The 22,872-nt window shown below is 39.8% G+C and overlaps 1 protein-coding gene across 10 annotated transcripts in view; it reads left to right on the top strand.

Annotated features, from left to right (window-relative positions):
* The window catches only part of PHACTR1 (phosphatase and actin regulator 1), a 300,542-nt gene that overhangs the window by 176,215 nt on the left and 101,455 nt on the right, over positions 1–22,872 (top strand). For all 10 annotated transcript variants that reach the window (XR_010364616.1, XM_064424383.1, XM_064424373.1 and 7 more), the window contains one exon: positions 6,350–6,514. Coding sequence is in view for 9 of the 10 variants with exons in the window: in XM_064424383.1 (XP_064280453.1) it covers positions 6,350–6,514 (165 nt within the window). In the remaining variant the exon portion in view is untranslated. The remainder of the gene's footprint in view (positions 1–6,349; positions 6,515–22,872) is intronic.

The following is a 22,872-nucleotide window of genomic DNA, read 5'->3' as shown; positions in this document are numbered from 1 at the left end:
CTGTTTTTCTCTTGGTTGGTTTTTGGATGCGTTCCACTTATAGTGACTGCTCTGAGTCCTATTTTGGAGCTGCTGAGTCTCCAGACATTGTGTGTGATGCCCAGGATAGACCTGTGGTGTCTGTTCCAGTGTCTGGGAACATGACAATGATGAGCTACAGTACTGTTTATTTGATTTAATCTTCAATCTGTATGAAATAAATGCATAAAAGACAGAAAACCTAGTGAGTAATAAGAGCAATAAAGGATACACAAAACAGTTGATATGAAAGAAATCTAAAAATCCTTATTTTCTATAGTTACAGGTTTTTAGGAAGAGATTATATAGCTATTGGTGACATAACCTGATAAAGTGCTTTTGTTGCAAGTGAAAATCTTATGTACTATCTTAGATACAGAAAATACCTGGTGTTTTGAGAGAATTCATATCTATAAAGACATGTTTAGAGTGATGCATTCAGTGCAGTGTAGTTTGCAGAGGTTAAAAAAGTGGCTTTCAGATTGCAATCTGCATGAATAATTTACGTTTTACGTCAAAATGGGGATGAGTCAAAAGCAGGGTCCTAGAGGGATTAGACTTCCAAAACTATTCTCTGCACTTCTGTGCCAACAAGAGAAATAAATAGACTGTGATAGAGAGATTGTAGCTGAGAGTAGAGCAGTACCATGGTATGGTACCTGTGCTGAAAAAGGCAAGGTTAAGAGATGAGAGATTCCATTCTTGGACACAGTGCAAAGTGCTGCACACCTTTGAGCAAGAATAATTGGCAGGGGTTTGGAACATGTGAGTGCTGCTTAGCATGCAGAGGAAAGCTACTGACAGGCTCTTCATGGCTCATAAAATCACTATGCCAGCTCACTGCCACTGGAAATGCATAGGTCCATTGGGAGCTGTTCTCCACCAGATAGGTAATCATGCTCATTTGGCAAGACGCATTTAGACTGCAGCATGGCATGCCTTGTTTTCATTGGAAAACAGACCTTTGTGGTGTTAGGAAAAGTTTAAATGGGTAATTCACATTGTAAAGGCAAGGCTGATGGAAATTAATTCCAGGTGCAAAAGGAAATTAAAGGGAAACAACTGAACGTAAGATAATAGAAGAACAGAAAATAATCCATTTTCCTGAAAGAAAAACAAGGTGTTTTTTTAATTGAAAGTGTTCCCATTTGGGTAAAGAGTAGACATAAGTGCTCGGCAATTAGAGGAGTTGTTCAGGTTTCCTGTCATTTCAAAAAGACATATGGTGTGTCTGCATCTTGTGTTGAACAAAGCTGCTAGAATAAGGTCCATGCAGCCTGAAGGATATTTGGGGTGCATGTTCAAAAGAACAGGAGTTTGTTGGAAACTTATCTGTACAATAAAGACTGGTTGGATGTGGGTTGGCAATAAGTAGCATTATATTAGGGGGTTTTATTTATATAGAGTTCTTGTCATTTAAGAATATGACACATTTAGTTAATTGCATCTTTAGGGCCAAGATAATTTTCAGCCTGTTACTACAGATTTGTGCAAATGTAACAGAAAGCACAAAGTAGCCACTGGAGCTTCCTAGGGAAAATTAAAATCTAGCTTTGTGAAGTAAATTTCCTTTTGATTAAGATAATCATGTGTCTGATTATGAAAAATGAGTGTTAAGAAAAGGTGTCAGAGAGAACTTGGTGTGATTACCAGTGAGGAAGGTAATGTTAAAGACCATCAGTGGGATTTCAGCAGTGAAATCACTCTTTATACCCAAATGCTGTAATAGTGGGTGGTTGTTTTTTTTTTAAATGGAAGCTGGAGATTGTGGTATTACATATCAGCAACATTAATAGATGAAGTGATTCCCAGACAGTGGTGGGAATGACAAAAGTGGCTGTCATTCTCCAGGAAAACTTCATAAGTTATGTTGTCTGTGGGAGGGCTTTTGATCTGCGTGCTGTGTGCTGTGCTTCTCAAATCCAAAAAGTAGGTGACCGCTATGTTGTGTCTTACTGGACTTTCTGGAAATCAACACCCTACTGAAAGATGTGGGAAAATCATAAGAACATACAGAACAGGTTCAAGATGGCCTGGTCTCATCCTTTCTTTGTAATATGTTTGAAACATGTAATTTATTTTTTTTTAATATTACTTGGATGCAAAGTACTTCAGTTTGTGGTGGCATTTTTTCATTAAAACCCCAAATCTTGCTTAAGCCCTATATAAAGTCTATATGAACTTCAGGATTTTTAAGAGCTACAGTAAAATCTTGAGAGCTGTCTCACAACCAAACAGCCTATGAAAAACTCTCAAGTTTAGTTTCCCCATTGCTAGCTATGAAATGACAGGTTGGAGAGAAGAAAGTGGGAGGGGAGTGCATCACCCTCTTACTGTAAGAGCAGGTCCCAGGATTTCTTTGTGTCTCAGAAAGATCTCTCATATCCTGGGAAAAAAATCAGAACAAGTTCCCAAAAGCACTGAGTATCAGCAGCACCCGTGACCCATAAACATCACATTTGTGCACCAGCGTCAAGATGAGATCTCTGCAATGTGACTACAGGTACTAATGCACACGGCTGCTCCCTCTCCCAGTTCAGCAGACTGATCAGGCTGGGACTGCTGGGACTGCTTTCCTCTTTGAAGACAAAAAAAAACCAGAAAAAGAGTGCAAGGTCTGGGTTACTTTCCATTCCTGCAAGTACCAGCTTTTTTGGGAACAGCAAAGGTGTGAAATCAGCCTACGGAGCCTGCTGTCAGCAGTGGGTGTCGCAGCCCACAGCCAGTCAATAGTTATTATGAGCCAAAAAGGCAGAGAAACCCAGCCAACTTGAGCAAAAGATGCAGCAGCAAAGAAGAGCGCAGAATTCTGGCATTTGCTTCTTGCATCGTGGTCTGCTTTTATTCTTGCTGTATTAAAACTGTCATGGCTTTATGCTAATGTGGTTTATTCCTAGCCAGTGATTATTATGCTTTGAATTAGCAGTGCTCTTGAGAGCATTTCTCATGGAAAAAAATCATGTCCTTCTCAGAAATGCGAATGAGAAGGAAAAAGAGTGGTTACTTGCATTAGCTTGGAGCTGTGTGTGTGTTTGGAGAGGATGAAGGAGAAGGGACACTTTCATGACTGATGCCAGGCACTGCAGGACTCTGAGGCCACAGATTTGTGTGTAAGACAATACTGAAATTCAGGGAAGAGCAGTCAAAATATGGAAATGGTTTTGACACTGTGTTTGGCTTTTAGTGAACCCACCCTCTGGGTAAATTCTTTTTGACTCCAGTGTTAGTTTTGCCTGACTGTAAATCCATACTCATTTACCCTGAGTGGAAAAAGCTTCCCCAGGGGCAGTGAGAGCACAGCTGGTGTGAGACAGAGTTGTGTTGTGAAAGGAGAGTGTCTTTAAGGGGTGTCGGTGCTCCAGGAAATGGCCTCAACAATACCAGTTAGGACCAGCTAGCAAAGAGAAGTTGTTGCACCTCAGAGATTTCATAACGAAGGTGCCTGGGTAGCAGAAATCTTGGCTCAGTGATGGTGAAAAGGAGAGGGGGTGAGCAGCAAGAGGAATTTCAATATGTTTCAGCTGTAGGTCTATTAGCAGGAAGCCTAATTCAGCAGCAGGGGCAGTAGCATGTCACTCCCAGTTTGCCCAGTGGGCCACTTCCTGTATCCCCAAGTAAGACACCAAAGACAATACCAGCCTGTTGCTCTTAGCAGCATCTCTAAAAAATCACAGCAGTGGAACACAGTGGAATCTTAGCTGCTTGAACTAGAGGTATCTCAAAAATGAAGGAAGGGGAAATGGAGTGGTCCCTTTGGATCTGCATACAGAGGGCAGTGGTCTGCTGGTCTTCAAGGCCCAGCAGGTTCCAGTGAAATCAGAAAGCATTAGGAAATTTCTGATTTCCTCTTCTTTTTACCCATATAGTTTATTCAGCATAAGCAGGCAATTCCCAGCCTTGATACAGCATGTCCCAGCCCCTGTACAGGACAGAGCCTTGTAATGGGTTCTTTGGATAAGAAGGTATTTCTCCAGGCAGTCAGGCACAAAGAGCTGGAACAGAATGAAATGCTTTGGCCAGATTATCTTTTATTCCCTCTGCTTTAAATTGAAAAGAGATGTTCTCAGAAAGGTCTGTCTTTATTACCCCAAAGAGCAGCAGTTTTTAACCATTTCCACTGAAATATCTGGGCTCACTCTATCTTGCTGGCTAGCTTTTTCTTCTTTGGAAAGTTACAGGCAGCTGTATCTGGCACTGATATTTTACAGGAAAAAATGATTATGTTGCATGTTAACATTCAAAACAAACAAAAGAGCAATAACATAATAACCAACCTTCTTGCAAAAACCTGAGGGACTCAAATAGTAGTTCAGTTGGAGTTCTGATAATGAAACCTCCTTTGTGTTAAAAATGCGTCTCTGGCTGTTCCCATGAAAACCAACCTAAATTTGGCTCACTTAAAGCCTTGAAAAAATTTCCATTGAGATACATAAGAATTTGCCAGCCAAAATCTCTGGTGGATCTGTCAGTGTGGAGTGGGCGTGCTCATCCCTTCAAACCAGTGTTCTTGCTGAGGTTCCTGAGCTCAAGCTCATGCCTGAGGTTAATATTTAAAATACGAGTGGTGAATAGAAACACTGGGCTGTTGTCTTCAGGGCAGGAGAGGTGACAATATGCATCCTGTCTTTATGGATCTGGACTGTGTGTGCAAACCACTCAAATCAGTGTTAGTGGCAGTGTCACATTACAGCACATGTCTGGGAAATGGTATCCCTTAAAAAAAAAAAAGTTAAAAAACCCACACCAACAACAACTTCAAAAAACCAACCAAACAAAAATAACAACAACAAACCGCACAAAGCCCCTGCTTGTATTCTGACTGAGCTATGCAGCTGTGGCACAGAGACAACCTCTCATGTTGCTGGTACCTTCCCTCTGTTGGTGCTTTCTTTGTGGTCCTGGCTTTTCTTTCTCTGTGCCTCTAATGACAGAGATGTTGTTTCCCAAAACTATCAGCATAAATTTTGCCTTGCAAATGTGAGACAGGGGGACCATGCAATATAACTATGTCAAGTGACCCTCCCCAGACCTCTCTTGTTTTCATCAAGTAGGAAGGGTAATTTAAATTCTTCAGGGGTTTTTTTTCAGTATGGAGGCTATCATGATGTATTATAGTGTAAAGATAGCAGATAACTGAAATCTTACAAACAGAAGCTCAGTGAAAAACTCTATCCCCTTTAAGGGAATTCGGCCCTACGTGGGGACTGTATTGAAATTTAAAATTAAACGTTTAAATGTTAAAAGCTAAGCATAAGAATTGGAGGGCAGTGAGTGGGCAGAAAAATGGAACTAGACTTGAAAGAAAGACACACTACAAGAAAGACACTGGAGGAGGGCTGGTAAAGGTTCTGGAGCACAGGTCTTATCATAAGGGTCTGAGGCACGAGAGATTCTGAGGAGAAAAGGAGGCTTGGGGGGACCTTATAGGTCTCTAGAATGACCTAAAAGGAAGGTGTAGCCAGGTGGAGGTCAGCCTCTTCTCCCAGTTAACCAGTGGTAGAACTAGAGGAAATGGCCTCAAGTAGCACCAGGGAGCTTTTAGATTGCATATTAGGACAAAGTTCTTCATGGAAATGGTTGTAAAGCATTGAAACAGGCTGCCAGGAAACGGGTGCAGTCACCATCTTTGGAAGAATTTAAAAGATGTGTAAGTCCGGCACTTGGGGATGTGGTTTAGGAGTGGGCTTGGCAGTGCTGGGTTAACAGCTAGACCCCATCTTAGAGATCTTTTTTATCCTAAAGAATTCTATGATTCTATGAATTTTAGCACCCGCGCTTTCACTAGGAAGTTCTAATATAGCTCCTTTTTGTAACCCAAGCAATTTTAATGGACACAATAATGGTACCAAAGGGTCATTATTTGTCAGGGTCCTTGCTCTTAATAAATATTAGTAAAATGAAATGTTTATTTCCACTGCAATTAAAAAAAAACCTTTTAATATTTCTTTTAAATTATATTGCATTGGTTTTTTTGAACTTTCTTTTCACCATTCTCCGTCACACTTCCCCAGGAATGGCTGATAGCTGAACTGCCAGCTGTCTAGAGTGATGTAGAACAATTTGTTAAAAGCCATAATTTTTATAACATAATAACCCATATTCCTGTTGAATCTTGTTGCTACTAATGTTCTTTACAGTAGAGTAATGATTTCACTAAAAGAAAAGGAAATAATGTTAAAATAAGAAGGACTACAACTTTTTCCCTTTGTTACTCTTCTCTGTGTCCATGAAAAATTTTGACCATCTGTGTGTTTTTCTGATAACTTATTAAAGCATTTATTTCACTTCCCACCTTCCTTGTGTTTTTCTCTTTTTCTTGCCGAAATTACAGCTGAAGAGGTGGAAAGACTGGCTGCAATGCGTTCAGATTCTCTAGTACCTGGGACTCACACGCCTCCAATCAGAAGAAGGAGCAAATTTGCCACTCTCGGGAGACTTTTTAAGCCATGGAAATGGAGGAAGAAGAAGAGTGAAAAATTTAAGCACACTTCAGCAGGTAACAGTCGCATTGGGGTCGGTTTATTAATCTGGAACTTTTTGCTCATCAAGGCTGAAAATTTATAATACAGCCAGTTTATATGTATTTCAACTCTTGAAGTTTGGCTTGGAGAGATTAATCAGATTCTAAGATCTTTAACTTTGTTACAAACTTTTTCTTTAAAAACCTCAAAATGACACATTAGGTGCACTGCAATTAAAGCAGCAGCTCACCAAAGCTGCATTTTCAGGTTCTGCTACTAGAGCTAGAGCCTAACCCAAAAGAAAGCTTTGAATATTGATTCAGGAGATTATGAATAAAGGAAAAATCAGTATGAAAAGATAATGCTAGTGGTCGATTTAGCCACATTTAATCTCCTGTGAGAGCTAATAAAGGAGTGAGAAAAATACAGGATAAAGAAGTTGCCATTGTGTTGAGTAACTTGCATAACCAGAAATTATTCATTCCATTGGGCAGGAATGATGTGTCCCTTTTTTTCTGAGAAAACCGAATCTCAGTTCCTGCCACGCTCCTCCTTTTGCCACTGCTTTCTTGCACTTCTAGTCCAAGACCCTTTTTTATTAAAAAAAAAAAAAAAGGAAACTGAAAAAAAAATGGATTTAAAATGTAAATTGGTCTGAGCAATAATACCAGATGTAGGTATTGTTGCATGGTTGCGTGGTGAAAGCTCTGCAATCTGTTTGGAAGTTTATTTTCCTTGTTTTTTTCATGATAGCCAATAATTACTACATTTGGTTCTGCAAGTCTTTAGCCTGGATTATCTGTGAGAAAACATGGAGTTTCTCCAGATTTCTTCTAGTTTTCACTAGAAAGAAAGCAATATCTTGCTCCTTCAAGTGTCAGAAGTGGCTTGAGTTACAATCAGTTGCTTTTCTGCCCTGTGTATTGCACAGTGGAAGGTTTCAGGCACTACTTGGGTGTATCTGTGGCACACCAAATCCAGTACTCCTGAAAGTGGCCCACAATGGGGTGAGAAATCTCATTGAACTAAGTGTAAATTCTTGAATGAGTTTAAATGCAGAACAAGTGTTTTCAGAGTTTGTACCTGAATTAGTTCTTTACTGTGTGCTGTTTAGGCTGCTTTCTGATTTGTCAGCTAAAAACTAAGGAAGTGGAATAGATGGCTATATCACTCTGAGTGATGATCATTTTTTTTGACTGGACAGCTGAGAATCTATTGTCACCAAAAATGACATCTTTCTGCTAAACAAAAGACTTACCTTTCATGTTCTGCATCAGTCATAACCACAGTGTAGTGTAGTAGGATTTCCATGAAAACCATGCAGCTCTTAGGGATATGTGGACACTGTGGTGACAACTGCTTTGAATCTAGTTTCAGCATGCTGCCTTGGTTGGTTACAACTAGGAGAATAACCATGGCTGTTCAGGAGGTACCATGGGTGGCCAAATCTTCCCTACAGTTGATTTTATGGTTTCTGCAGCTCCAGCTGATGAGGCTGAGCTGCATGCTGCTGTGGTTAGACTGACTGGTTTGAAGCTGGATGGAATATGGCTCCATAGTCCACTCTGGGCATTACAAAAAGTATTGCTAAGATTTGCTCCATTACCACAATACTTGGAAAGCACACAGTGATTAAAACCAGATTGAAAACATATATTTTCTCTTCTCAAAAGAATAGGAAGTTTTACCAGACATGCCAGCATATCTTCTCCCCTAGTAAGAGTGAGTTCAGTATCTGAAAAACCAATTTAAGAGCTGGGTCTCCAGGAACATTTGTCAGTCACAGTACCGTGTTTGATCTCAGTTGAATCCAAAACCTTTCTTATTTTTTTCTGAAAATTTTTATTTCTAGTAAGTTAACAGTATCCTGAAGCTGCTCTGCAAAATTGGTATTCCTGTCAGCTCCCCTGCTACTAACTGCAGGAAAATTGACAAGGATGTTAAATTTGCTGAGCACAAATTTGAAGGCAGGGATAGAGATTTGCTTCTGGACTATGTGAGAGCTGGGACCCCACAGTTTCCATCATCCCCAACCCTGAGGAACAGGAATCCACCAGCACCCTACAAGACCCCCCAGCAAATAAGAAGCATTGGTTGAACCTTGGATTTGTAGTACAAAAGATTTGACACATGGAAAGCTAGCATTTTCATGTCAGCATTTTTATGACCTCTTGTCTAGTACCTCTGATCTCACTGAGAAAATATATTTAATCTTTATAATAAATCAAAGGACAAGCTTGTGAGATGGCATAATGAGAGCCAGCATGAAACTTCATAATACAGGCTTATTTTCTTCTTGTGCACTGATAAATGTGACACTTGGAAAAAAACCATTCCCATTAGTGTCCTACAGGCATGCACCCAAGCTTTCCCACCTGCGTAGAACATCAGTAATTATCAAAAAATAGATACTAATACAAGTATTTTATTAGGCCCTTATTTGCTGCAACAATGGATTCAATTATTTTAAATGTCAAAAGTGGTAAGGGTCAAAACACATGGCCTAAGCTGATGAAATTTCCTCTGAAATTAATGGGAGATTCTTCTCTGAGAAAGGACAAAAAGAGTCAAGCTGATATGTAAGGTTGAAAGGCTGCCTTTTTCTTGGTATTTCTAAGTGCTAACATTTTATATCTATATCTTTATCAGACTAAAAGCTCTGCTTAGTTATTCAGAGATGAATGTTTTAAAATACAGTTCAGCAGTCAATGAGCAAAAAACCTTTTAGGTGATAGGAAAAGTTATTTTCTGACACCTGGTAATTGCATGAGGTGAGACAGTATGTAATTTGATTGATGGAGAACCTCAGTGTTAGGCTTACTACATATGACTTCTCTCAGCACATCAATACTCAAATGGTGGTATTTGAGCATAAGTCCCCCATCCTCCATCTTTGTTATTGTATTGTCACTGACAAGCAGAGGGTCAAAAGGTTGTTCATGTTTCGTAGAGTTTATACGTTTATAGGTTACGCTGATTTTGGTATCCATGTAGTGACTTTGCAGAAGGGTCCAAAGTCTGACATTGCCTTGGTGCTGACTTGGTAACAAAGGTAGGAGTCATGGGTTTGATGTGGGCATTTCATGCCTTTGCCTCGCAGCTGGTCTCTGTGAGATCACCATTAGGTGTTTCATAAAGCAGCCAGAGCAGGTAGAGAAGATCACGGGTAGGGTGATCTGTGTGCAGATGGGAAGCACCAGATGAGCCATTGGGTTTGATCTGAGCAACCTCTTCTGCTGGAAGGTGCTGTGTTAAGAAGGTGTCAGGAATGTGCACTGTGAATGAAAGATGGGCTTTGGCTAGGCATGATCTCAGAAAACAGGGAGATTACACTCTGTGGGGGACACCAGTGTACTTCAGCAGGAACAGAAATAAGTTAATTCTCACAGTTCTCCTCCTGGACAGAAGTGAAGTTCCCACCGGCACAATGTGGTTTTCAGTGTCAGGTCTGCAAATCATTTTATCACAGAACATCCTATTGGAAATTTCTTGATGGTTGATGAGACTCCCACAACACAAACTCTCTGGACACTGAAGTTCCATATACAGGGACTTAGACAAAGATACCAAACTCTGCCACACTGTTAATCATGCTGCAGTGAAAGGTATGCTGTATGTTTTTAAACTTAGCAAAGATTTTTACATGAAGTGTGGAAGCCTTTATTTCCACGCAGGACCAAGGCCCTCTCAACAAAAATGTGAGGTATTATAAAGCTGGGAGAACAGGCAAACTTCTGGACGTTGATTCTGTCTGTTGAGAGGATGGTTTCTTGCAGCTGACAAGGAGCAGAAGTTCTTGAGAAGTTCTTCTCATGGCAGAAGAAGCCAGGAAGAAACATCATTTTCTATACTCAAGCACATTTCCTTGGCTGGATGCAGCTGGGATGGCTCTAGAAGACTGGTCAAGGTTTTAAAAGCGAAATGAGGCTCTCTGAGAATTAGCAAAGCAGATAGCAAGAGAGCAAGCTGACTGTCTCCACTGCTAGACCTTTGTCATTTTTTTTAATACCTTGATCTTCTGCTCGCCTTGCTATGAACTTGAAAAATGTTCCTGGGTGTGTTGCTGTTTTATTGCAGTGCTGTACACATACTGAAATGTCATTTCCTGGAGATGTTTTGGAGAAGGAACTGCTTCTGAAACCAAGAAGCTTGAGGGGAAATAGATTCTGCACTTACTTGAAATATTTTTGAAGGTTTTTTATCGCTACTTTCATCAAAAGCCAACTGTTTGCAACCTTTCAGAAAAAAAATGTTTTGGCTGCTTGGAGGATTTTGAGTAGAGAAAAACATCTTGTTTTGTCATTTCCTATTTCTGGTGACCTTCATTTTAAAAAATTGGTGCATCTGTCTTCCACCATCCTTGCTTCCTGAATCACAGTGCTCAGGGAAAAGGGAGAAGGAAGCAGGTAACTTGTACTTGAAGGACACTAGTTGGAATAACAAGAGAAAAGTGGGAAAGGAAATCTTTTGAACTCAGCCTTTCCTCCTAGGTACATTGAAACCTCTTTCTACTTGTGTCCCAGTTTCCCTTCCTAGAAATACTTACAATCCTCCTCCACAAGGCAGTGATCACATATCAGTCCTCTGGTGCCGTAGTTCCCATCCCAAAATCCATGGGTGAGCTAGCGAGCCATGTCCTGGTCTGTGATCAGGGAAGACACGACTGTGACTTTCTTGCCTCATTCTTGGGGTATCCTCCTGAGAATAGGGAAGATCTGCTCCTTTTTCATTTAAGGCTTCATTGGCTTAGCTAAAATTGTAGAGTTTGATGTTCAAGAACCTGTCTCAAGGTGTAGGACTAGGGAGTTGGAAAGGATGAAGTCTGGGGCTGAAGTAGACCAGAACATCAGAAGAGCCAAAAGGCAAACTATTTTGAGCCAAGCATCATCAGTTGGCTTGGGGGAAAAGGGCATTCAGGGCAGGTCTGTGGATTGATCTGCTGCCTAAGGGCGTTAAGACTATTTTAATAGTTATCTGTACAGAAGATGACAATCTTCTCTTGCTAGCAGTTACTCTGTTAAGTAGGAATAGAGGAGGTCTACACTCTGGATCTAAAATTTAAGCCAAAGAGTGTAGACACTGCCTACACTGGATTTTTTCAGTTTACTTTTTGGGGAGGGTATAACATGCTCTTCATTTGCTTTCACTCTCAAGCCATTTAAAATACTAAGTGAGCCTCAACAAAGCTGACTCATCCAATTTTTAGCTGTCTCGCTTAATATTAATTCTGTGCCTGAATCTTTTTTTATTTTCCACTTGTTAATCCTTGATGCTTTGTTTTTCCCAACCAGAATTTTTTTAAAGATACCCTATAAAAAAATCATATGTCAGTGTGTTTATGTAAGTTAAGTCTCCCAGTCAGCAGAGGGGATTGCTTAAATTGGCAACACTTACAGGCAAGGATCTTTCAGTGTTTTTGATAAATAACATGAAGAAAACAAAATGTGGTAAAGCTGTTCAATTAAACAAACTGTTATTCATAAACCATACCCAGATTATTTGATTCCTACTGCTGACTGTTTCTAATTACAACAGGTAGATATTTTAAACTTTTCTTTCACAATATTCCCGTTGGGAGACATTCAATCATATGTTGCCAGTGCTTCTTTTAAACCTTCTGCTTTGCCAGTAATTGCCTCTTGTGTTTTTTCATATAAAACCCTTAGGGTATTAAACTGGTCATGCAATTTAGGTGAGACCTTGCCTGGGGAAATGAAGGAGAAGCACAGACTGCAGACATGCCTGCCTCACCCCTGCCTGTACTTCTGGGGAGGTGGTCTATGGGGTGAGAGACTTGGTGTGGTTTTCCCAAGTGCCAGGTTATTGACATCTATCTGCAGAGATTCTATTTTTGTTGAAAAGAGTGGTTTTGTTTGGATTATTGTCTAACAAGGATAACTGTTTTAAAGCACTTTATGGTCCCATTCTGTTGTTCTGAATTTTATTTCATTTCTGCTGTGGTCCCATGTGAAAAGTATTAATATTTCAGTTACAATTCCTCTTATACTTTCGAGTCAGACTGTCTCTAGGTTTAGATATGGAGAACAGAAGTAATTATGGTTTTTTCTTCCCTGATGCTCATATTCTGATGACTTGGAAATATAATTCTGAATTCTGAATCAGTGCTCAAAGAGAGAGCAGGGTGTCCCTTCCAGGCTAGCTAGGTCTGAAGCCACCCTGAAGCCTGAAATACCTCAGAGTCCTTCCTGTTCTCCTCCATGAAAAAGCCTGTTAATATTTCTGTGTAAAACCCCTAGGGACCCTTTTGAAGTGAAACAGCAAGCAGGTGATATGGATGCTGGTCCAAGCCAGGTATTTTTGCTGTGCTGGAGCAGCTCATACAGCATTAAGGCATTGCTAGATTTTGGGAGAAGAGAGAAAAATTGCACTTTTATAAAACTAAGTCCAAACTTGCAAAAAAAAGAGCTCTGGTTTTATTAAAAACCAACAGTACCACTGCTTTTCAGAGTTAGAAAGGGCTGCTATGTTCACTGTGTTGTGATTATTTGAGGGAAGCACAAGCTGTCATTGTCTGAAGAAAAGCAGCATTTTGCAGGAACTTGGGCTGTTCCTAAATGCACATTGAATGAAACAAATATTTTTACATGAAAAAAAATTATATTTCAGTGTTTTCTAGTATAATCTGAGAAGAGTTTTTATGTAAATTTGCATTTCTGTTTGAAATTGGAACCAGATATTATTTAGTATTGTTAAAAACCTGAATTTCAAATATAAAATGGCCTGGTAGACAGGAAACCATTTGTACCATTTGTATCTTAGGTCTGTTGAAGTGTTACACTGCTTGCGTTCAAGGACTGAATAAAAATTAAAATCCATACACAGTTCTATTTTTGCATTGATCCAAAACGGCACACTTCATGTGTTCTGAATTTTGAAAGTGAAAAAAAAAATTCTAGGATTGCACATAACTTCTTTTTGTATGCACTGACATTTTCTTAATGTCTTTTGAGAAATTGGCACAAAAGTGTACCGGAATTCATGCAAAACTGTAGACAACGTTTAAAAAATTTCATCTTTTGCCATTCTGTAGAGGGAGCAAAACTATCTTGTGTATCTGCTTACTGCTGTGGAACCAAAGATTCACAGAGATTTTTTAAAGCCAGTGGTCGTTTTCAGCCTCACAATTAGATAAACAGCCCAAAGCTAAGGTGGCAGAAGAAACTTAATAGCAAGGGAAAGTGATGGCTGGTGTTTGCCTCCATTGCTGGTATTTTAAATTGCCAGCATTTTCAGATTTGTCATTTTAAGGAGATTAAAAGAATGGAAATGCATTTGGAAGTTGCAGATCTGATTTGTACAAGGAAGGCAGTGAAAGCAGTTGTCTATTTTTATACTTGAATTGCCAACTGGAAGCTCCTAGTTCAAGAATGGAGGAAACAATCACTCCCCTGGGAGCGTGTATTCCACTACAGAGCAATATCACTGTGTCTTCCTGAGATGTGCTGCAGAACATTTCCAGGGTTTAAGAAGTGGGCTTTGCTTAGCTGGGCTGAAAAATGCATTTAGGGATTGTTCTACCCCCGTGCCAGCTGTAATGGAACATGTGAAACGAGGCCTCTAAATGTGTCCCTTCTTACAGGAAAGAGATGTTTAATGAGGCTGTTTGGTTTTTATGCTAATTACATTTCCAGCTGCTGTGTGAAGATTATATGAGGCCACCCAAACTGTAATGCTGCAATATAATTCTACAACAGTGCATTCATGTTAAAATAATATTATACAATTAATCCATTAGAAAAAGTACAAATTGTGATGATTGAAAATAGATGCTGTTCATAGCATAAGCTTCTTCATGGCATATGGATTAGAGAACAACGGCCTTTGGAAATGTTTTAAGTGTTTTAGCAACAAATCAGCAATAATGGAATATCTGGCTGTGGGGAGAGAGAATGTGTGTTTGGAATAAGCTCATTCTTGTGTAAAAAGTTGTTGTACATCCTCAGTTTCTATTGCCATGGCTTGTGAATGGAGGGTCTTCATCAGACTGTGTCCTTACAGGTTATTTTAGAATTATTTCGTTTAACAGCAAAATGGGTTGAAGCTGTATTTTATATTCAGATTGCATGTGAAGCATGGATATTAATTAGTATTTCTCAGACCACTGGCTTTTGTTCTTTGGGTTTTCACTGCTTTTGTAAAGGGACAGGAGAAAATCTGAACATTTCACAGTGAAACGAGGCCACGAGGAAATGTGTCTTCACAATGCTGCTTTCACTGAGAAGTGCTGTTGAGGAAGTTTTATTCCTAGAATACTGTTCTGCTCCTGCTTGGTGTTTCCCGCAGGGGGGAAATGAAGCAGGAATCCCGGAGGCCAGCATGGCAGAACCTCGAGCGAGTCCTGCTGTGACATGTGACCCGTGTTGTGATTGGGAAATGGGTTGGTTTGGTCATGTGAGCATGCAGCCCAGTGGGTCTAGTCTGACAGGGCTTTTTAATCACGGTAGTTGCCCTTTATTTCCGTGTCCATGAGCTGCATTAAAAAGGCACATACAGTTAGATATATAGGGTATTGGCAGCAGGGATGAGAATTCCACATTTGCGGGGGTCTGAAACATGGATGGCAATCACCCAGACACAACCATTAACTTCATGAGCTCTTTCCAGGGATGCTGGGGCTAGTATGTTGAGGAATAATAAATAGTTGCTAGAAAGAGAAACTAAATTGCCCTATATACAGAGGTTTAATAGGAAAACTCAGATTATGAATTGGAAAATCAAAGATAGCTTCATGAAGAACAGATTCATAGAAACCTTGGTCTAAATCTTTTTTATTCTAGGGCTTGTTTATACATTGTAACTTGAATTATTTAAACCATAAATATGAAACATATTAGATATAACATCATAAACCCTTGGGTGGATGTTTATGCAGTTCATAAACTCATTCATTTTATTTTAATTCATTAAAGCTAATTTAGTTCTGAATTAAAGTGTCCACATAAGTGTTTAATGTGGCATTGGTGATCCTCCTTGAATCTGGAATTCAGATTGCTCTTTCTGAGCACCCATCACAGTGGAGCTAATGTGGAGGAAAGAGTAGATCAGACAACCTGAGTTGTCACAAGAGATGGGTTCTAGAGGCTCTATTTGGTGAAAGCTGCACCTGGCTACTTGAACTGCCTGAGGGTCTGGGCAAAGGAAGTCCAGGGTGGTGATTAGAACAGTTATTGATGAGGAAAAACTGTTGTGTTCTCTTCCAAATTCTGCTGCTAACCCATCCCAGTCTTGTTGCAAACAACACCTGTAAATACTGGACTCTTTGGTATTGCAGGACTTAACTGAAATTTGACCAGGTCTTTTTTTTTCTTTTTTTTTTTTTGCGGGGGGGGGGGGGGGGCAGGTGTCAGTCTCTCTATGTGTAGGGTTTCTTCAGACCTGCAGCTCAAAAAGTCAAGTAATTCAGAGAGACTTTGGAATTATGGTAATAAAAAGGATTTCTAAAAGATAGAAGAACATCTTGGAAACCAAAAACATGGGGGAAAGTACTCATTCCTTTTAGAAGTTGAACTCCCTATTACATACAGATATCCTGAATATTAAAAATTTGTTTTATTGATGCACTTTCAGAGGAATGTTTCGGTTCCACAGTATAATGTCTGTATAAAGAAGTAGTTAAAAATAAGACTTAATTTGGTTACTATTTGTTTGTGTAGGCTGAAGACATAATACTATCTTTAACTGCATCTGAATTGCTTATTATCTACAGGATATTCCACACTTTTAGGTAAAAGTAGTGGTAGAATAGATGCATTATGCTGAACATGACTTGCTATTTGTTCTTGCTAGAGTAGCAGGTATATGTTTCTAGGTTGAAAAATGGAGTTTCTCAGTCTCTTATTTTGCAGATGAGTATGCATAGGTGCATTTTTGAAGGACAGACCTTAGTTCCTCTATAAAAGGTTTTAATTTGGTAATTAACACTATCAGTCATTTATGTCCTCAGAGTTCTATTTGCATCTCTTCAAGTTAATCTGGCAATCCAAACAATTCTATTTATCAAAACAGGCAGTAAAAATCATCCTTTTGCTGTGGTGAATCACACTTTTTAAATTTATCCAACAGCACTGTTTGCCTATTCTAAAAGAAAAGCTACATGGAATTTGACTACCACTTGAATCTGAAAACATCAATTGCTTGCTTCCCTGTGTTTTGCAGGAAGCTCTTGGTCACCATGTGTTCTTCATTAATTCCTTAGTTAAAAGTAGCATGGGGCTGACAGCTGAATGTGCACAGATAAGCACTACTCTGAGGAAGGACCAAAGAAGGTCCAGATATGCTTCTACCTGAAGGCAGTGACATGTATTTGTGCTGAAAGTGGTTGGCAGTGAGTTTGATTTTCTTCCTGCTGAAGCTGATGAATTCTGCCACTGTCCTCACTGAGCACAGGGTGCCTGGCAGGCAGTTGCTAAATACCAAAAGCCTTTGCTCATATGCACGGGCCAGGAAGGCTTCTGCCAGCTGCACAATCACCTTTCTGAGGTGCTCTGTTGCCAAAAGAAGACTGTGGGACTTTGATCTTTGCAGTAATAAAACAATATGTCCAGGCAGAATGTTTCCAGGGTATGCACATATATATAGAAAGCACCCTTGCAACTTTTTATAGTCAAGTTCTGCCTCAAGACCATTTGAAGCCTGTGAATTTCTGTCACTATCATCAAGAATCAATACTACATTTACACTTCTGTACTGACACTTATATTTTCAAAACTGTGCATGTACACCTAATAGCCTGCGTGCTTTATGGACCTGATCAAAAGCCCCATAAAAATGATCATTTTATTCTCTCTGTTTTTTGTGGGCATGGGATGAAGTCTGTATTAAGTAGTCATGGTAGCATTCCTCCCAGTTTCCCATCTAATAAGAAAATATGCTACAGATATATAAAACATCAGTTAAAAAAAAAAAGATGTAGTTGACTGTTAGTGAAATATTAGATGACATTTGGGCTACAGTGTGCTTAGTGTAATGTTTTTTCTCACCAGCTAGTAGCTTCCTGTACACCATCTCAATCCCCAATCTGAAGGATTCTAGTTTATAATTGTGGAAAAAATGCAACTCAATAATTCCATAAGAAACAGAAGTTTTGAAACACAATTTTGTATGGGTTGCTCCTTCCTGAATCTTTTGCTGTCTGGAGTGGCAAGGAATGGCAAGCCTAGGAATGGCAATTTGGGTCAAGTTTCCCTAACCAGCCTTCCAGAACTTTAGAAACACTACAAATTTACGATCTTTTATCCTAAAGTTTGCTAAAATTGGAAAGAGGTAGTGGAATTACCAATGAAGGCATATAAAGACAAGGAAGCCATTGCTGCTGCTAAAAATATGCAGAAAGGGATAGGAGAAAGCAAGACATTGGCTGGATGCTATAGAAAAGGATACTTTGGCTCTTCTTGTTTTAGTCTGGCTGATGAGTTTAGAAGAGTGGCAGCACATATGGCGTCCTTTTACAACCTCAGTATTAACTTCAAAATATCTGCAACATCTCTCATCAAATGTACTTCTGTAAGGAAGATACACATCAGAATAAGAAGTTTCTGAGAAATTGTTTATGGAAATTATTTGGGATTTTATGATCAGTGTAGAATCCTTGTGTGTCCTCATGCTTCCATTTGCTTTGGAAACAGCCAGGGTGAGAAGGTGTTTGCAGGGCTTTGATCACACCCCTGGGAGAGATCAGGGGGTTACTCTGAAGGCAGACAAATGCAGAACTGTGGGAAGATTATTACAGAAAATCCATGTGTATTGGTTTATAAATTAAAATAATGAAATCAGCAACAGCTGCTCTTAATTAGTGATGGATCTGAACTGACCACACAGTCAGCCAGGCATCCATTGTTGATCTCCATAACACAGAACTCTCATGCTGGCAGCAGCGATGCAGGAGCCCTGGCACACATACTCATCCCTGCTAGTAACTGAGTCCATGCACTATCTTTTATTTAGATGTGATGTTTACGCCCCAGAAAACTTCCAGTTTGGAATGGCTACCTCTAAATATTGATGTTGGTTTTTTGCATCTGAATCTGCAAAAGCATTGTGCTGAAACGAGAGGCCAGTGACGCTGTGGTATTTCTGGCATTAATGTGCAGACAACATTCCTGCAGGCTAAAATGCACCGCAAGAAGCTGACAAAACCAATCAAAATCCCCCCATTTTAGTCTAGCAGATTAGTCCATTTTCTGATTTCACTGCAAGGATTGTGAGACTGGCTTAACTCAGCTGCCCTCGTTTGAGTGACTGCACTTAGATCAAGCCAAGCCTCAGCTGTGTCACTCATACTGTTACACCCTCTGAATGCAGGCAGCTGAGGCTTGAATTGGGGCAACTGAATTAACAAAATGAATGCTAATTCATATTTTGGTCAGGGCATTATTTTCAGTATTCTTTGATCTATTGAGAAGGCGTTACCTGAGCTGCTTTTGTAGAAGGCCATGAGCTAGTCCCTGGCCGCTGCCTCCCATCAGTCAGGAACCATTAACAGCATCCCATGGGTGAGCCCGTGTGCTGACACCTGCACATTGGTTTCCAGAGGCCTGGAGCCCCTGTTGTTAGTGAAGACATAACTGTTTTACAATTTAGTTGTCTTCTGGCACTGGTTCATTTATTGAATTGAGCTGGCTGTGAGCTCTTCAGCATAGTCATGACATCTTTCTCCTATTGTCCTTATCAGCAAAATGAGAGAAAGAACTTGTATTTGACCAGGATCTTCAGAATTTATCTGTGGAATTATGTGCCCTGAGGAAGAGTGGCTTTTACCTGTGATATCTGTTGTCTTGGCAACATCATTTCATCCTGGAAATACTGTGTATATTGGAGTAACCTTGTTGCCCCATGTTGCAAAATGAGTTATATTGGTCTGTTTTCTTTCCTGTATCCCTAGAAGGAAAGGCTATAAAAGTGAACACTGCAAATACACAGGATAGAAAAGCCACAGGGGAAGAGAGCTGAGACGCTTCCCTTCTGTGCTAATTGAAAGTAGGCCAAATCATAGTTCACTGCACAGATAAATGAGAGAAACAGAAGAGGGGCTTTGAGGATTGCATTATCTAATAAACCCAGCAGTATCTCCAGAAGAGCAGAGCTCTCTCTTAGCCACTGTGAGAGCAAGCACAGTACCAGTATGCATATTGTGAATAAATTGCTGTGTGTCCTTGGTCTGAAATTCCCTGTAGGTTAAGGTAAGCACAGCAATAGCTTTTTCAAGCATATGTGGCAAGGTATGGGCTAAGCAAAGTACTTGTGCCGCTGGTCTAATGATGCTTCTTGTGCTGCAGAGAAGCTGGATAAAAACAAGGCTAATATTCAGAAGCCCTAGAACTATATGATAGTTGGTTTGCAGCTGGTAGGGCAGAGTCTCCCTATTCATCTAACGCCTGCTATTTCTGTAAAACCTTTATGTATATATGCTTATGTCCTACTTTTTTCCCCTGGAATCTATAGACATATTGGAGCTCACTACATTCATTGCCTGCCTGCAGCAGATGATATAGGCCATCCTTTTGTCTGTTAAACTTGATTGTAAAATCTCATCACCTTCAGTGACAACAGGCCTGACCCTCTGTAAAAATGCAGAGAAGGCTTTATGCAGGAGGCTTTCTGCTGTGTATCTAAGGCACTCCAAATAGAGAACACTGTTTTAAGTAATGCTCTCAAGGAAAGAATAGCACAAAAAATGCACACACATTCATTAGAGGAGATAACTGTGGAACAAAATTTTGTTGATGAATAACAAATAGGAGATTGTTTACAAAATGCTGATTTCTGGCTCATTGTTTAGTTAATTTTTCCTGTTTCATTTTTCTTGAATAATGTGAATGCATTGATCCCCTTAGTCTCCAGGAGATCTTTAGGCATTTTCAGTTGCTCATGAGAATGTTTCCCAAAGCCTTTTGAAGTGGGATGACCTCTGTGTAGGAAGAGACTCTCAAAAGCCACCCTCTCATCCTGTTCCTGACTCCTTGGCATCCCCTTGGTAGTCAAACCAACTGTTTATGAGTAATATGAGGAAACCACTGAGGCAGTTTTAGCTGTCTCTTAATGAAATGTACCAGCTGGAAATCAGGAGGAGCATGATCATCATGGGACCAATCAGCCCTCCATGGAGAAGAAGCAAGTGCTGTGCAAACTACAGTCAGTATGTCTGTGACGAGAGCAGTGTTTTACTGAGTGGGTAGCTGATATTATGGTGAAATACTTAAAATCAAACACCACTTTAATTAAATTTCACTCAGTATCAGGCTAGGAAATTGATAATATTTTAAGAAATTGGAATCAGCCCTAAGCTAACATGAGCACACTGACCTGTCTCTTCTTGCCAATTGCCTGCAATTATTTTTGTGCCACAGTATATCCTCTGCAGCCAGTGGGCCACTGCATGTTACTAAAACCTGAGCTGTTTCCCATCCTTTTAATACTGTCTGCTTTGAGATTGCTCAGAGTGCACTTCTGGAGAATTTTGTTTCATTTTTCCATGCTGCATATCATGGGAGAATGCTTAAATGAGATGGCAGTTCCCTCAATACAATGTAAGGTGTGGCTCCAGTTCTTTCTGCCAGACGTGTCCCAAACAGATGTTGACAGTACCTCGTTCACTGCAGGATCTGACAGCAGAAGACCTTACCTGTGGAGGAGCAGAGCATGCACAAGAGGTGTGGTGTGACTCACCACTCCCGTGTCAGCCCTTTCACATCAGGTGAAATGCCTGCGGAAGTCCTGGATCTGCCCAGGCAATAACTCCCACAGAGACACTGCAAGAGACAACCAGCAGCACCTCGTCCAAAGCTAAGCTTGCCTTTAGGTATCTCAGGCAGGCATCTAGGCCAGCTCCTTGGCTCACAGTATTTTCTCAGCTTGTCTTCTGTCCTGCAGCCCAGTGGGCAGGCAAGGAGAGGATAAACAAAGCACAGATTGCCTTAAAGTCATGCTAGCCCCAGATCAGTGCTAGGCTAAGATTTCACTTCATTTTATTTTGCACTGTGATCTTTCCCATTTTTTTAAATAGTTATTACCAACATCACTTGGATAACACAAAGCAGCAAATAACAATTGACTTTTGCTTACATAAGATCAAGCATAAGATCAAGTTGTACTTTGCTTTACACCTCTGTTTCAGATATTTCAGGTCAAATTTTGCTTTCAGTTACGTCTAGGTGTTTCCTATTAAATCCATCATGTTAGATAACACTGGCATTGTAAAGAAAAGCATAAATTTTGCCCTAAAGCGCATTGTTCTACCAGTCCATTTTATTCTGTGTAGGTGCAAGTTTTTTAATTATTAAGCTGATTGCTAATTTGGAATGAACTTCTGCTCAGTGGTTGAAGATAAAAGATATGAGGCATATGATATCTGAGGAGCAAAGTAGAGGCTGAATCTAGATGGCAGGAAGACAACAAGCATGAGTAGCTGTGATTATTGCGCATTTACACATGCTTGCATGTATTCATTTTTACTTTCCTCTTGCTAGTCTTAAAAACCTAGTCAAAATCCAGATACTGAAGAGAAGTAGCTCATAAATTATGTTTTCGCAGCATGTGCTGGGTGTGGATTGATGTGAGTAGCTATTCTGTGAGATTAAGTGTATTAAGAAACATGTAATGACTCAACTTAGGGACTGAACCTTGAAGAGCAACTTATTCAAGTGCAATATATATAGATATATAGAGATATATAAGTAAAAGATATTGAATAACTCAGTAAGCTGGAACGAGTTGGAGAGGCATAAAGTGGTGTATGTTCTAGTTCTTACTATTCATGTTTTATTTTGTTGCTTTTGCTGTATCATTTAAAAGCCATTCCCATTCTTGCCATTTGTATAACATTTTTAGCCTTTACGTAAACATATGCATATTTTATGTTACTTTTGAATTGAATTTATGGATTGGATGGCCCTGAGCAGAAGTAAAAGCAGTGGAACACATAAAAATAGTAGGTTTCTGTTTTCAGCTTCTTCTAGCTTTGAAATGAGACATGAGTAATTTAGGCTCTTTTTTCTTATGTGATTAGTACTTCTCAAAAACACAGACACTGAGAAGTCTCTAAAAGTAAAATATTTTATTAGATTTGCAGGGCTCTCAGTGATATAATTGTGATTGTACCAGTAAGATGCAAAGTGAGTGTGTAGTGTCTGGACTTGTATAAGAAGGTGCCTAATTTTTCCATCTCCACTTATTTCACTGTGAGATTCAGAAGGGATACCATGTTTCCTTCAGCAGTACATTAATGTGCACAGGCATATGCTCTTTCCTCCTCTCTAGGATTGTCAAAGCCCATCAGGAGTTTCAGATGAACAATTCCTATTGGATTTCCTATTGCAACTGAAAAGCTTAGTGGCTGGGAAGCTTAGGAGAAGTGAAAATTTTCACCCCAATTCCC

Source organism: Passer domesticus, chromosome 1 (genome assembly GCF_036417665.1).
Source record: "Passer domesticus isolate bPasDom1 chromosome 1, bPasDom1.hap1, whole genome shotgun sequence".
Lineage (NCBI taxonomy): Eukaryota > Metazoa > Chordata > Aves > Passeriformes > Passeridae > Passer > Passer domesticus.
This window is presented reverse-complemented; position numbering and strand designations above follow the sequence as displayed.